This window comes from Heterodontus francisci, chromosome 1 (genome assembly GCF_036365525.1).
Source record: "Heterodontus francisci isolate sHetFra1 chromosome 1, sHetFra1.hap1, whole genome shotgun sequence".
Classification (NCBI taxonomy): domain Eukaryota; kingdom Metazoa; phylum Chordata; class Chondrichthyes; order Heterodontiformes; family Heterodontidae; genus Heterodontus; species Heterodontus francisci.
The window spans coordinates 8,896,355-8,912,877 of record NC_090371.1 but is presented as its reverse complement, the minus strand read 5'-3'; the positions used below and the strand labels follow the sequence as shown (position 1 = coordinate 8,912,877).

The window sequence follows — 16,523 nt, the reverse complement described above, 5'->3', positions numbered from 1 at the left end:
AGTGAGAGGCAAGGGTGCAACCACTGAACAAAGGCTGATAACTTGAGTGCTATGTGCAGTTTTGAGAGCTCCATTATAGAGAGGACATTAAAGCCACCGAGAGTGGACAGTGTAGATTCACCAGGATGATGCCAGGGATGAGAAACTATTGTTATGAGGAGAGATGTGCAATACTGGGGCTGTTTGCACTGGAGAAGACTGAGCTGATTTAATGGAGACTTTTAAATTTGTGAAGGCCTTTCTATGGTGAATAGAGGAGGACTGTTTCCTCTGTTTGGTGAGTCAGTGTTTTGAGCATAACACTGGGAGTAATCCAGAAATTAATACCTTCAAGGTCCTAATTTTTTACTTCCTCCCTAGCTGCTGAAAATCTGACTGTAAAACCTCAATATTTGCTCTCTGTGTCATTACCAGTGTGTACCACAACTTCTGGCTCACCCCCTTCCCCCTGCAGAAAATCCTTCACCCTCTCCGTGATGTCCTTTACCCTGGCACCAGGGAGACAACACACCATGTGGGACTCACAATGACTGTTGCAGAAATGCCTCTCTGTCCCTCTACCTATGGAATCTCCTATAACAACTGCATCTCTACTCTTTGCTGTTCCCTCCTGTACTATTCCTTGCCCATTGGTGCCATGGTCTGAACTGCACTCCTTCAGAGTATCAGTCTCCAATGCTGAGTACCTGTTTGAAAGTGGCTCACATCCTGAAGACTCCTGCACCTCCTGCTCTTCCTACTCTTTCGGATGGCCACCCATCTACTATCCTGAACTCGCACTGCCTGTGGGGTCACCACCTCCTGGAACATACAATCCAGGAAACTCTCCTGTTACCTGATGCTCCACAGTGACTCCAGCTGCCCCTCAAGTTCAGAAATCCTGAGCTCGAGCTGAAGCAGCTGGAGACAATTCCTACAAATGTGGTTTCCCAAGATACATGAAGTGTCCTGAAGTTCCCACATGGTGCAGGAATTGCAAGCAACAGGTCTCTGCTGCCCATCCATGATCTAAAAAACTCTATTCCCTCTTTTAGAATCTAGTTTATACCTTATATAAACTATTAATTTTAATTAATACCTCTAGACCTGCTCTGTGCTAATAGTCTTAATACTAATTCTTTTACTGTTATATTTACTTCAGTTGAAATTTTATCAATTAGTTCAACTAGTTATGCTATAAATTACCACTGCTCTAGTTTTAGTATTAAAAAAAAACACCAACCAATCACCTACCTGCTGTCCTTTGACATCGCTCCTTGATTTTTTTTTGGAAAAGCACCAGTCAGGGCCGTGTTGCCTCCCCAATCACACGCGCTCTCGCTCTCTCCCTCTCCCTCTCTCTCACTTTCTCTTTTATTCTTTGCCACTGATGGTGTCTCTAATCAGTTCTGCCCTGTTCCCTCTGCGTGCTCTCTCGCTCTCTCTCGTATTTGCTGCTGCCGCTGCTGGTGTTTTTGCTCAGGTCTGTGCTGTCTGAGAGCAGGACTGTGGATTGATACAACAACAAGTTGAATTTATATAGTGCCTTTAACGTAGTAAAACCTCCCAATTATCAAGCAAAATTTGACATCGAGCCACATGAGGGGTTACTAGGAATGATGACCAAAAGCTTGGTCAGAGGTAGACTTTAAGGAGTAGAGAGGTGCAGATATTTAGGGAGGGAATTCCAGAGCTCAGGCCCCAGACAGCTGAAGGCACAGCCACCAATAGTGGAGCGATTAAAATCAAGGATGCTCAAGAGGCCAGAATTAGAGGAGCACAAATATCTGAGGTTTGTGAGGCTGGAAGAGGTTACAGAGATAGGGAGGACGAGGCCATGGATCAAAGGATCAGAGTTCTGAAATCGAGGCATTGCTGCACTGACAGACAGTGTCATCGAGACAAGGGATGGAGGTGAATGGGACTTGGTACGAGTTAGGATGGGGTAACTCGCGTGTTGATCTCCTGGCTTTACTCTGCTTTCCGTGCTGTCGCTGCAGGTATCCGGTGTCACCAGAGCTCCCTCGCCCCTGGGGCAGCAACTTTGCCCGAGAACTTGCCGCTGCAACATGCAAGTCACGGTGACCTTTACGCTGACTTTCCAGTCCAGTACGACGACAGGAACCCGCTCGAATCCTGGAACAGGCGCCTCTCATGTTACCCTAAAACGAGGCAACGAGCACGCGAGCGAGAGCCGAGCGGCAGGAGATCTCGATCATACCCAACTGTGCGTCAGACCGTACCAACTGAAGGTGGCATTATGAACCCAGTTTGGCCCCTCGCCACAGGAGAGACCCAGAGCCACTGGGCGGAGGAGGAGGAGGGGCGCCCTGCACGCTCATACTCGGAATGGGCAAAGGCGGCTGCCAGGGGCTCCCGCCATGGTAACCCTCGAGGACAGCCTTGCCCTGCCACCCGCTACACTGACCTGGCTGGCAGTGCAGGCCCCCCAGCAGAGCCAACCGGGGGTCTGCCCAGCGCCAAAGGCGCAGTAAGATACAGCAGTCTGGACGAGCTGTGGGAGAAGTTTAAGGAGAGGCAGAAGAGGCACAAGAGTCTGGGCTCGAGCAGTGCCAGCGAGCTCTCCCTGCTGGAACGATTGGACCAGTTGGCGCGCTTCCTCAGAAACCCAGTCCAGCACTCACTGCTCTCTGTTGAGGGGGTCAATGGGTGGCGTGGGACAGAAGAGAGGGAGAGGAGGCGCAGAGCCTGGGAGGACACAGTGACGGTGGGTCCGGCTGCCCCTTCTCCAGGCTCCTTATGCACCCCAAAGAGTGAGAGCCTCGTCTCCCTGGAGGAAATCTCCACTGAGCGGATAAAGAATATCCTGAATCGCCAGCGGTATTCGGACACTAAGAGCGGCAGCTCGGGAGGACCGCCCGTCACTGAGTCAGACACTACGGCCTCGACCGAGACAGACCTGCAGACACAGACGGAGACAGGAAGCACCACCTCGACCATCGACACAGTGCGCTTGGTCAGGGCCTTTGGGCCAGAGCGTGTCACCGTGAAGCCTCTCTCCCGGTTATATGGCACCATCGAGAAACAGAAAGAGAGCTCGGTTCGCAGGAGGGATTGGCCGAGGAGGGCAGAGACGAGGTGTCAAAGTGCCTCCGGTGACTGGCAGGTGAGTGAGGGAGTCTCAGTGATGGTGATGTGCAGCTTCACTCAACACGCATATCATGTTAAGAGCAGTGACTGCCCCCCTCCGACTGTGAATGTTGAACAGCATTGGTGAGGGATGGCAATGCTTGGAGGAGGCCATTCAGCCCCTCAAGTCTGATCAACCATTCTATTAGTTCATGGTTGATCTGTATCTCAACTCCACCTACCTGCCTTCATTCTGAACCCCTTAACATCTTTACCCAACAATAATCTATCACTCTCAGTTTTGAAAGCTCCACTTGACCCCCAGCATTTTGGGTGAGAGTGTTCCAGATTTCCACTGCTCTTTGTGTGATGAAGGGCTTCCTGACATCAGCCCTGAACGGCCTGGCTCGAATTTTAAGGTTCTGGCCCCTTGTTCTGGACTCGCTGTCACCAGAGGGAATAGCTTCTCTCTATCTACCCTGTTGAATCCTTTAATCATCATAACACCTCGAGTAGATCGCCCTTTAATCTTCCATACTCGAGGGAATACACGCCTAGTCGATGGAATCTGTCCTCATAATTTAACCCTTTTATCCCAGGAATAATTCTGGTGAATCTGCATTGTAGCCACCCTAAGGCGAGTATATCCTTGCTGATGTGTGGTGCCGAGAATGAAATGCAGTTACTCCAGAATCAGAAAAAAGGCTATTAGACTAAAAGCTTGTGGCTTTTCATGATTCACATCTCTCACCTCACCACGTGTCTCAGTCCTTCCATGTACTGGGTGCTGTAGCCCAGTGGTTCTGGTCGGCGGCAGCTGTCCCTCGATTCAAGGATGACGTCTGCTCAAGGTCGTGAGTTTCTGCCGTGGGTCTTCAGGTGACTGAATGGGCCGATTCTCGACCCGCAGATCTTTGGGCACATGGGACAGGACGTCCCAGGAGGTAATGGGATCCGGAGTAGGATTTTCTTCCTTTCCTTCTATGCTACTGCTCTGCCTCATCATTGAGACGTTTGGACTCAAAGCATGATGCAGCTTGATGGACAAGTTGTCACCATTTTGAATGATTGGTAGCAAGTGCCTGCACATGACTTTGTTTAACATGGGGACCTTGGGGAGCCGTCATTGTCCACATGATCTTGACAGGTTGGTGGTCAGATTTCGGTGACATGTCAAACCACGATGACTGGGATCACCTTGCCATTGCAGCCTACTTCTGCCTTCACAGCCGGCGAGAATCACTGTTTTCCTTCACCTGTTCTGCCGTTGTGGACTTTTTGGACCGCACTTTGTCTGGCAGCTCCTCCCAACCTGGCCACCATGGGTGGCCCTACCAAGATCAAGTGATTCTGGTACTGAACAGCTGACCCAGGAGCCGGTATTGCCCATCCTTAGTTGCCCTAAGAAGGTGTTGGTGAGCCACCTTCTGCAGTGCACCCACTTACCCAACATGGACTGCAGCAGTTCAAGAAAGCAGATGGAGTATAATGTGGGAAAATGTGAAGTTGTTCACTTTGGCAGGAAGAATAAAAAAGCAGAGTATTACTTAAACAGAGAATGACTGCAGAATTCCAAGCCACCACCTTCTCAAGGGCAATTAGGGATGGGCAATAAATGCTGGCCTAGCCAGCGATGCCCACATCCCAGGAACGTATTTAAGAAAAGATGGCGTCTGACTGAGGGTCTAGACAACTGAAACATCACTTTGAATTCTAGTCCCATTCAGATATAGGCCAACATTTTAATTAGCCTTTTCAGTTACTTTTGTCTGACCCTCTCTGGTCAATCACAGGTTAGTCTAGGTGCCTGCACTGCCCCAGCATCTCACTATATGACTAAAAGGCCTGGCGACAAATCTCCGTCCCCACTCCAACACAGCTATCATGAGGACCCCTCCCGCACACATCGAGCAATTGGTTAGTTTGGCTCGGTGGGAGGATTCTGCTCGCGCTCTCTCGCTCGCGCTCTCTTTCTCTCTCTCTCGCTCGCGCTCTCTTTCTCTCTCTCTCGCTCGCGCTCTCTTTCTCTCTCTCTCGCTCGCGCTCTCTTTCTCTCTCTCGCTCGCGCTCTCTTTCTCTCTCTCTCGCTCGCGCTCTCTTTCTCTCTCTCTTGCTCGCGCTCTCTTTCTCTCTCTCTCTTGCTCGCGCTCTCTTTCTCTCTCTCTCGCGCTCGCGCTCTCTTTCTCTCTCTCTCGCGCTCGCGCTCTCTTTCTCTCTCTCGCGCTCGCGCTCTCTTTCTCTCTCTCGCGCTCGCGCTCTCTTTCTCTCTCTCGCGCTCGCGCTCCCTCTCTCTGTCCATCTCCCAGCTCTGTTGGAATCAGTCATTCGCTGTGCGGGCTGGGGAGAGAGTGGCCCAGGCTCGCATGTGCCACATTGTGGTCAGGAGTCCTCCCCCGATCCTGCTCTCTGGCTTGCCACTGATTGTTGTGTAACTGGGGCACTGGCAGTCCCATGTCAGTGAAGGAACCTGATTGTTCAGCTCTATCTCCTGTGTTTGCTTCAACAGGTCTCCGGAGGACTGGGCGTCACTGTTTCCGTAACCACACCTGACTGCACATCCACAGCGAGCGCCTCAGCTCGTCCATCCCACGGCCCCTCCAGCAAGCTTGTCAGCAAGAGAAGCACCAGGCTGGTCAACCAGGGGGTGCAGACAGGTTAGTGCCAGCAGGAGTTGGCCTGTGCTGGGTTTGATCATACGAACGTATGAATTAGGAGCAGTAGTAGGCCGTTCTGCCCCTCTAGCCTGCTGTGCCATTCAATAACATCATGGCTGATCTGTTTGTGTTTCGAATTCCACACTCTCATCTACCCCGGATAACCTTTGATTTCCTTGCCTAACAAGAATCTATCTACCCCGCCTTAAAAATATTCACTGACCCCGCCTCCACCACCTCCTGAGGCAGAGAGTTCCAAATTTGCACAACCCTCTGAAAGAAAAAATTTCTCCTTATCTCTGTCCTAAAAGGGCAACCCCTAATTTTAAAAAATGCCCCCTAGTTCTGGACTTCCCACAAGAGAAAACATCCTTTCCACATCCACCTTGTCAAGACCGTTCAGGATCTTGTATACTTCAATCAAATCTCCCCTCACTCTTCTGACCTCCACTGAAAACAGGCCCAGTCTGTCCAACCTTTCCTCATAAGACAACCCACTCATTCCAGGTATCAATCTAGTAAATCTCCTCAAACATATTCACATCCTTCCTTAAATGAGGAGACCAAAACTGCACACAGTATTCGAGATGTAGTCTCACCAATGCTCTGTATAACTGAAGCATAACATCCTTACTTTTATTTTCAATTCCTCTCGTAATAAAGGATAGCATTCCATTCGCCTTCTTTATTACTTGCTTTACCTGCATACTAACCTTTTGTGACTCATGCACTAGAACACCGAGATCCCTCTGCATGTTGGAATTCTGCAGTCGTTCTCTGTTTAAGTAATATTGTGCTTTTTTATTCTTCCTGCCAAAGTGAACAACTTCGCATTTTCCCACATTATACTCCATCTGCCAGATTTTTGCCCACTCACTCAACCTATCTATATTGGTCTGCAACCTCCTTATGTCCTCTATACAACATACTTTCCTACCTATCTTTGTGTCATCTGCAAATTTAGCTACCATGCCATTGCTCCCCTCGTCTAAGTCATAAATTGTAAAATGTTCAGGCCCCAGCACAGACCCCTGCGGGTCTCCACTCGTCACATCCTGCCAATCAGAAAAGGACCCATTTATGCATACACTGTTTTCTGCCAGCCAGCCAATCTTCTATCCATGCTAATATGTTACCCCCCTACACCATGAGTTTCTACTTTGTGCAATCACCTTTTATGTGGCACCTTGTCAAATGCCTTCTGGAAATCCAAGTACAATACGTCAATGGGCTCCCCTTTATCCACAGCACATGTTACTCCTTCAAAGAACTTCAATAAATTGGTTAAACATGATTTCCCTTTCACAAAACCATGCTGACTAATCCCGATTTACCTTGAGTTTTTCGAAGTGCCCAGCTATAGCCTCCTTAGTGACCGATTCTAACACCTTCCCCACGACAGACAGACATCAAGCTAAGTGGCCTATAGTTACCTATTTTCTGCCTCCCACGCTTCTTGAATAGAGGGGTTATATTTGTTATTTTCCAGTCTGATGGAACCTTTCCAGAATCGAGTGAATTTTGAAAAATTTAACACCAATGCATCTACTACCTCATTAGCCACCTCTTTTAAGACCCTAGGATGAAGCCCATCAGGACCCGGGGACTTGTCAGCCCGCAGCTCCATCAGTTTGCTCAGTACCACTTCCCTGAAGTTCCTGTTTTCCACCACCTCCTGATTTACAGCTATTACTGGAATGTTTTTTTGTACCCTCTGAAGAAAGAAGAAAATATTTGTTCATTTTATCCGCCATTCCTTTATTATACAGTCATAGACCTTTACAGTACAGAAACAGGCCCTTTGGCCTAACGCACCTGCACCGACCATCAAGCACCCATCCAATCTAATCCCATTTTCCAGCACTTGGCCCATAGCCTTGTATGCTATGGCGTTTCAAGTGCTTATCTAAATACTTCTTAAATGTTGTGAGGATTCCTGCCTCTACCACCCCTTCAAGCAGTGCGTTCCAGATTCCAACCACCCTCTGGGTGAAATTTTTTTTCTTCAAATCCCCTCTAAACCTCCTGCACCTTACCTTAAATCTGTGCCCCTCCCCCAGTTATTGATCCCTCCGCTAAGAGAAAATGTTTCTTCCCATCTATCTTATCAGTGCCCCTTGTAATTTTGTGTACCTCAATCAGGTCCCTCCTCAGTCTTCTCCACTCCAAGGAAAACAATCCCAGCCTATCCAGTCTCTCCTCATAACTGAAATGCTCCAGCCCAGGCAACATCCTGGTGAATCTTCTCTGCACCCTCTCCAGTGCAATCACATCCTTTCTACAGTGTGGTGACCAGAACTGTACACAGTAATCCAGCTGTGGCCTAACTAGCGTTTTATACAGCTCTAACATAACCTCCCTGCTCTTATATTCTATGCCTCAGCTAATAAAGGCAAGTATCCCATATGCCTTCATAACCACCTTATCTACCTGTGCTGCTGTCTTCAGTGATCTATGGATAAGCACCCCAAGGTCCCTCTGACACTCTGTACTTCCTCGGGTCCTACCATTCATTGTATATTCCCTTGCCTTGTTAGTCCTCCCAAAATGCATCACCTCACACTTCTCAGGATTAAACACCATCTGCCACTGCTCTGCCCATCTTACCAACCCATCTATATCGTCCTGTAATCTAAGGCTTTCCTCCTCACTATTTACGACACCACCGATTTTCGTGTCATCTGTGAACTTGCTGATCATATCTCCTATATTCACGTCTAAATCATTAATGTACACTACAAACAGCAAGGGTCTCAGCACCGATCCCTGCAGTACCCCACGGGTCACAGGCTTCTACTCGCAAAAACAACCCTCGACCATCACCCTCTGCCTCCTTGCACTAAGCCAATTTTGGATCCAATTTGCCAAATTGCCCTGGATCCCATGGGCTCTTACCTTCACCAATTTCCCATGCGGGACCTTATCAAAGGCCTTACTTAAGACCATGTAGACTACATCAACTGCTTTACCCTCATCTACACGTCTAGTCACCTCCTCGAACAATTCAATCAACTTAGTTACACGATCTCCCCCTGACAAAGCCATGCTGACTATCCCTGATCAATCCCTGCCTCTCCAAGTGGAGATTAATCCTTTCTCTCAGAATTTTTTCCGGCACAGTGGCGCAGTGGTTAGCACCGCAGCCTCACAGCTCCAGGGACCCGGGTTCGATTCCGGGTACTGCCTGTGTGGAGTTTGCAAGTTCTCCCTGTGTCTGCGTGGGTTTCCTCCGGGTGCTCCGGTTTCCTCCCACAAGCCAAAAGACTTGCAGGTTGGTAGGCAAATTGGCCATTATAAATTGTCACTCGTATCGGTAGGTGGTAGGGAAATATAGGGACAGGTGGGGATGTTTGGTAGGAATATGGGATTAGTGTAGGATTAGTATAAATGGGTGGTTGATGTTCGGCACAGACTCGGTGGGCCGAAGGGCCTGTTTCAGTGCTGTATCTCTGATCTGATCTAATTTCCCTACCACTGACGTTAGACTCACAGGCCTATAATTACCTAGTTTATCCCTGCTGCCCTTCTTGAAGAATGGTACCACATTTGCTGTTATCCAGTCCTCTGGTACCTCTCCTGTGGTCAGAGAGGATCTGAAAATTTGTGTCAGAGCCCCCACTATCTCTTCCCTTGCCTCACATAACAGCCTGGGATACATCTCATCTGGGCCTGGGGATTTATCCATCTTTAAGCCCGCTAATACAGCTAATACTTCCTCCTTTTCAATGCTAATTTGATCAAGTATATCACAATCCCCCTCCCTGATCACTACACCTACATCGTCCTTCTCCATAGTGAACACAGATGAAAAATAATCATTCAAAACCTCACCTATGTCCTCCGGCTCCACACACAGAATGCCTCTTTGATCCCAAATGGGCCCCACTTTTTCCCTTGTTATCCTGTTGCCTCTAACATGCTGATAAAATGCCTTGGGATTTTCCATAATCTTGTCTGCCAGTGATTTCTCATGCACCCTCTTCGCTCTCCTAATTACTTTTTTTTTAAGTACTCCTCTACACTTTCTGTAGCCTCTGCTGTTTTCAGCACTCTGAATCTGCCATAAGCCTCCTTTTTTTTCTCCTTATCCAATCCTCTATATCTTTTGACATCCAGGGTTCCCTTGACTTGTTGGTCCTATTCTTCACCTTTACGGGAACATGCTGCACCTGAACCCTCACTATTTCCTTTCTGAATGACTCTCAATGGTCTGATGTAGACTTTCCTACAAGTAGCTGCTCCCAGTTCACTTTGGCCAGATCCTGTTTTAACATATTGAAATCGGCCTTCCCCCAATTCAGTACCTTTATTTCTGGTCCATCTTTGTCCTTTTCCACAACTACCTTAAATCTTAGAGTAATGGTCACTATCCCCGAAATGCCCCCCCACTGCCACTTGTCCGGCTTCATTCCCTAGGATTAAGTCCAGTACTGCTCCTCCTCTTGTAGGACTCTCTACGTGCTGACTCAAAAAGCTCTCCTGAATGCACTTGAAGAATTCCGCCCCCTTAAGGTTTTTGCACTGATACTATCCCCTCTAATATAAGGGAAGTTGAAATCCCCTACTATTATTATCCTATTATTTTTACACCTCTCTGTGATTTGCCTACATATCTGCTCCTCTATCTCTTCCTGACTGTTTGGAGACCTGTAGTACACTCCCAGCCACGTGACTGCCCCCTTTTTGTTTTTAAGTTCTACCCATATGGCAACATTAGAGGAACCTTCTAAGATATCTTTCCTCCTTACCGCAGTAATTGACTCCTTGATCAACGGTGCAATGCCACTTCCTCTTTTATCCCCTTCCCTATCACATCTGAAGATTCTATATCCTGGAATTTTAAGCTGCCAGTCCTGTCCCTCCCTCAACCATGTCTCTGTGATAGCAATAATATCATATTCCCATGTGTTAATCAACACCCTCAATTCATCTGCCTTACTAGTAAGACTCCTTGCATTAGAATAGATACAAAACAGCCTTGCATTGTTTGCTTGAGCCTTAACAGGTCTATACTTGCTCTGCCCTCCAGACTGACTTCGCTTCTCTTCTATATTTGACTATACATCACCCCTTACTGTATCTCCACTCTGTATCCCATCCCCCTGCCAAATTAGTTTAAACCTCCCCCGCCCCCCCCCCCCCCCCCCCCACAGCACTAGCAAACCTCCCAGCAAGGATGCTGGTCCCATTCTGGTTCAGGTGCAACCCGTCTAGATACCACCTTCGTCAGAAACAGGCCCATTGATCCAGGAAGCTGAAGCCCTCCCTCCTGCACCATCTCTTCAACCATGCATTCATCTGCTCTACCCTCCTATTCATATACTCACTAGCCCATGGCACTGGAAGAAACCCAGAGATTACAACCTTTGAGGTCCTACTTTTTAATCTGCTACCTAGCTCCCTAAATTCTTTTTGCAGGACCTCATCCCTCTTTCTACCTATGTTATTGGTACCAGTGTGGACCAGGACCTCCGGCTGTGCACCCTCGCCCTCCAGAATACTCTGTAACCACTCGGTGATATCCATGACCTTTGCACCAGAGTGGCACCATACCATCCTGGAATCACATCTGTGACCACAGAAACGCCTATCTGTTCCTCTAACCACGGAATCCCCTACCACTATTGCCCTCTTGTCTCTTTTTCTCCATCCCAGCACAGCTGAGTCACCCATGACTTCTGGTTATGACTCTCGGTGCATTCTCCAGAGGAACCCTCTCCCCCATCGGTACCCAGAACTGAACACCGGTTAGAAAGTTGGATGTCCTCTGGGGACACCTGCACTACCTGGCCTGACTTTTCTTTGTCTGTCCGGCAGCCACCCAATCCCACCCTGACTGTGCTTGCCTTGGCACCGGCTTAACTGCCTCTTGAAACAGGCCATCTACGTTTATCTACTATTATCTACTATTAACTCCCCATTCTCACTCTGTAGAGGACCAAAACTGTGGCACAGTGGTTAGCACCGCCGCCTCACAGCTCCAGCGACCCGGGTTCAATTCTGGGTACTGCCTGTGCGGAGTTTGCAAGTTCTCCCTGTGACCGCGTGGGTTTCCACTGGGTGCGGAAGACTTGCTGGTTGATAGGTAAATTGGCCATTGTAAATTGCCCCTAATGTAGGTCGGTGGTAGGAGAATTGAGGGAAGGTGGGGATGTGGTAGGGAATATGGGATTAATGTAGGATTAGTATAAATGGGTGGTTGATGGTCGGCACAGACTCGGTGGGCAGAAGGGAATGTTTCAGTGCTGTATCTCTCTATGACTCACTTTACTTACTCTTTTCCTTTTTAAACTCCTTTATTAACCTGACGTAGAAGTGAGACATACAGAGCAGGGAGGCTCCCAGATTTCATCCCAGAAAGAAAAAGCCTTGCAGTTCTTTAGCACCTTTCATGACCCTACGACATCCCAATGTGCTTCACGGCCCGTGAAATACTTTGTTTTGAAGTGTAGTCGCTGTTGTAATGTAGGAAACTCGGCACCCAATTTGTACACAGCAAGATCCCACAAGCAGCAATGTAATAATGACTAGATAATGTGTTTCATAGTGATGATTGAGGGATAAATGTTACCAGGACATCAGGGATAACTCCCTTGCTCATCTCTGAAATAAGAGACAGTGGATATTTTATGTCTACCTGAGAAGGCAGACAAGGCCTTGGTTAAAGAGACGACACCTTTGGCAGTGCAGCACTCCCTCAATGGATTATGTGCTCTAGTCTCTGAACTGGGACTTGAACCCACAATCTTCTGATTCTGCCACTATTGATTCAAGGCTGGAACTGATGTGGGGACAAGAGTCGCGGCAAGGGCGGGCGGTGGTGAGGGTGGCCACACTTGACACCATCATTGCCATGTCAGTGAAGAAACAACAGGATGAGTCATAAGAGTCATCACGGCACAGAAGGCTGTCATTGGGCCACTTGAGCTCTGCCCCGATGGGTCCTCCGGTGACCCCAGTTGTAAGAGTGGAGATGCCTGGTGATGATTGACCAACTGACTGAGGTCTTCAGCACCAGGCTGTGAAATCTGAAGTGAAAGTAGCAGGCTGGGGGAGGTGGCCAAATGCATGAGTGGTCACTTTATACGTCGCAGGGTTCCAGCTCAGTGTCTTGACGTTGCCTCATCTTCTGCCAGAGTATGAGGTCGTCTCAGAATCAGAAAAAGCTGTTCGATTGAAAGCTTGTGGCTTTTCATGATTCAAATCTCTCACCTCGCCACGTGTCTCAGTCCTTCCATGTACTGGGTACTGTAGCCCAGTGGTTCTGGTTGGCGGTGGCAGCTGTCCCTCGATTCGAGGATGCGTCTACTCAAAGTCAATAGTTTTGGCCATGGGTCATCAGGTGACTGAACAGGCCGATTCTCGACCCACAGATCTTTGAGCACATGGGACAGGACGCCCCACAGAATAGTAGGATCTGGAGTGCAGGATTTTCTTCCTTTTCTTTCCTTCTCTGCCGTCGCACTGCCTCATCATTAGGGCGTTTGGACTCAAAGCATGATGCAGCTTGATGGACAAGTTGTCACTATTTTTACCGATTGGTAGCAAGCGGACCCTGGTAGAAGCCTGTGCGTGACTTTGTTTAACATGGGGACCTTGGGGGGGCCGTCATTGTCCACACGATTTGACAGGTTGGTGGTCAAATGTTAAACCACGATGACCGGGATCACCTTGCTGCTGCAGCCTTCTTCCTCCTTTGCAGCCAGTGAGAGATGCCGTCTTCCTTCACCTGTTCTGCTGTTGCAGACTTTTTGGACCACACTTTGTCTGGCACCTCCTCCTGACCTTGTCGCCATGGGTGGCCCTACCAGGAGCAAGTGATTCTGGTGCTGAACTACTGACCCAGGAGCCGGTATTGCCCATCCTTAGTTGCCCTAAGAAGGTGTTGGTGAGCCACCACCTGGGGTTTCTATGGTGTAGGTGCACCCACAGTGCTGTTAGGAAGGAAATTCCAGGTTTTTGGCCCAGTGACAGTGAAGGGATCCAGTTGCCGCGATCCACGTTGGAACCAACAACATAGGTAGAACTAAGGATAAGGGAGTTTGATGAACTGGGTTATAAATTAATAAGTCGAACCTCGAGGGTAATCTCTGAGGCATGCACAAATTGGCATTGGGTCGAGTAGATTAGAGAATTAAACGTGTCGCTCAAAGAGTGGTGTGTGAAGAAGGGGCACTGGGCACCAGTGCTGGGGAAAGAGGAAGCTGTTCCATTGGGATGGGCTCCACTTAAACCAGGTTGGGATCAGTGTCTTGGCGAATCGTATAACTAGGGCTGTGGCTAGGGCTTTAAGCTAAAAGAGCTGGGGGGGAGGGGTCAGGTGAAGAGAGATTTAGAAATCTAAAGAGAAAAGTTGAGGCACTAGAGATGTCTAGCAATCTAGGCAAAGACCAGCAGAGTGGGACAGGAAGGGACGGAGAGTTTAATGGCAATAGTGCATCAGTGAATAAGGTCTATGCAAAGAATAATGGTTAAAAAAACACAAAATTCAAGGCTTTTTATCTCAATCTAGAACATGGCGAGGGGTTGGATGGGGGAGGGCGGTGATACAGACTTAGGAAAAGGGGTCAGTCATTTCGGACTGAGATGAGAAATTTTGAGTCCAAAACAAGAATCTTAAACTTAAGTAAAGCCAATTACATGGGTATAAGGGGGGAGCTGACTAAAGTTGACTGGGTAAATAGACTAAGATATGATGGTAGATAAACAGTAGGAAACATTTAAAGAAACAATTCAAAATGTTAAACAAAAATACATTTGATTAAAAGGCAAAAACTCAGCAAGAAAGATCCATCCATGATTTACTAGGGAAGTTAAGAATAGTATTAGATTAAAAGAGGAGCCTTATAATGTTGCAAAGAGTGGCAGTAAGCCTGAGGATTGGGAGAGTTTTACAAACCAGCATAGGGTGACCAAAAGCCTGATAGAAAGGGAAAAAAATAGAATGAGAGTAAACGAGACAGGAATATAAAATAGAACTGTAAGAGCTTTTATAGGTATATAAAAAGGAGAGTAGCTTAAGTAAACGTTGGTGCCTTACAAGCAGAGACAGGAGAAATTATCGTGGGGAACAAGGAAATGGCAGAGCCATTGAATAAATAGTTTGTGTCTGTCTTCACAGTAGAAGACACAAATTACATGAGAACAGAAAGTTTTTTTTAAATTCATTCGTGGGATGTGGGATGAGAAGGTTAGTTAGGATGGCAATAAGTGTTGTGGAATTTTATCGTTTATTGTGAGGGGAATTGAATACAAAAGTAGGGAAGTTATGCTTCAGCTGTACAGGGTATTGGTGCGACCACATCTGGAGTATTGTGTACAGTTTTGATCTCCTTATTTAAGGAAGAATGTAAATGTGTTGGAAGCAGTTCAAAGAAGGTTTACTAGACTGATACCTGGAATGGGCGGGTTATCTTATGAGGAAAGATTGGACAGGCTAGGCTTGTACCCACTGGAATTTAGGAGAGTAAGAGGTGACTTGATTGAAACATATAAGATCCTGAGGGGTCTTGACAGGGTGGATGTGGAAAGGATGTTTCCCCTTGTGGGAGAATCTAGAACTGGAGGTCACTGTTTAAAAATAAGGGGTCGCGCATTTAAGACAGAGATGAGAAATGTTTTCTCTCAGTGGAAGCAGGATATTTTTAAGGCAGAGTTAGGTAGATTCTTGATAAGCAAGGGGTTGAAAGGTTATGGGGGGTAGGTGGTAATGTGGAGAAATCAGTTCAGCCATTGTTGAATGGCAGAGCAGGCTCGAGGGGCCGAGTGGCCTACTCCTGCTCCTAATTTGTATGTTTGTATGTCCTAGTTAGTGACGCCCACATCCTATGAACAAATGTTTTTAAAAGTGCTGGAAATACTCAGCAGGTATGGCAGCATCTATGTAGAGAGAACAGATGCTGCCTGACCTGCTGAGTATTTCCGGCACTTTCTGTTCTCATTTCAGAGTTTCAGCATCCGCAGTATTTTGCTCTTATTTTAGTGACGCAAATTATATCCCAGAAATAGAGGCTAACCAAGGGGCTAAGAATGTGGGACATAATGTAATATCAGCAGAGAAAAAGTGTTCTAGAAACTTAAGGGATGAAAAGCTGACAAATCCCCAGGACCTGATACCCTACATCCTGGTATTCTAAAAGAGGTAGCTGTAGAGATACTGATTTTTCAAAATACTTTACATTCTAGGTGATCCCAGCAGATTGGAAGTCAGCAACTGTAACACCGCTGTTTAAGAAAAGGAGAGAGAAAACAGGGAACTACCTGCCAGTTAGCCTGACAGTATTCATCGGGAAAATGCTCAAATCTATTACTAAGGAAGTCTTTAACAATCACTTAGAAAATCATCATATAATCAGACAAAGTCAACACGGTTTTCTGAAAGGGAAATCGTGCTGGACAATTTCTTTGAGTCTTTTGAGGATGTAACTAGCAGGGTAGATAAAGGGAAACCAGTAGATGTAGTATACTTGGATTTCCAAAAGGCATTCAATAAGGTGCCACATAAAAGGTTAATATTCACGATAAGCGCTCATGGATTTGGGGAGTAATATATTTGTGTCGATAGAGGATTGGATAATGGACAGGAAGCAGAGAGTGGGCATAAACGGGGCATTTTCAAGTTGGCAGGCAGAGAATAGTGGGGTGCTGCAAGGATCAGTGCTAGGACCTTAGCTATTTATACTCTATATTAATGACTTGGACTGAGAGATCAAGAATAATGCATCCAAGTTTGCTGACAATACAGAACTAGGTGGGAATGTAATCTGAGGAGGACATAAAGAGGCTGCACAGAGATATAGA

The 16,523-nt window shown here is 47.3% G+C and overlaps 1 protein-coding gene across 4 annotated transcripts in view; it reads left to right on the top strand.

Moving 5' to 3' along the window:
- The window catches only part of LOC137367363 (centrosome-associated protein ALMS1-like), a 75,660-nt gene that overhangs the window by 35,575 nt on the left and 23,562 nt on the right, over positions 1-16,523 (top strand). For all 4 annotated transcript variants that reach the window (XM_068028640.1, XM_068028639.1, XM_068028638.1 and 1 more), the window contains exons 6-7: positions 1,980-3,106; positions 5,576-5,723. In XM_068028640.1, coding sequence (XP_067884741.1) covers positions 1,980-3,106; positions 5,576-5,723 — 1,275 coding nt within the window. The remainder of the gene's footprint in view (positions 1-1,979; positions 3,107-5,575; positions 5,724-16,523) is intronic.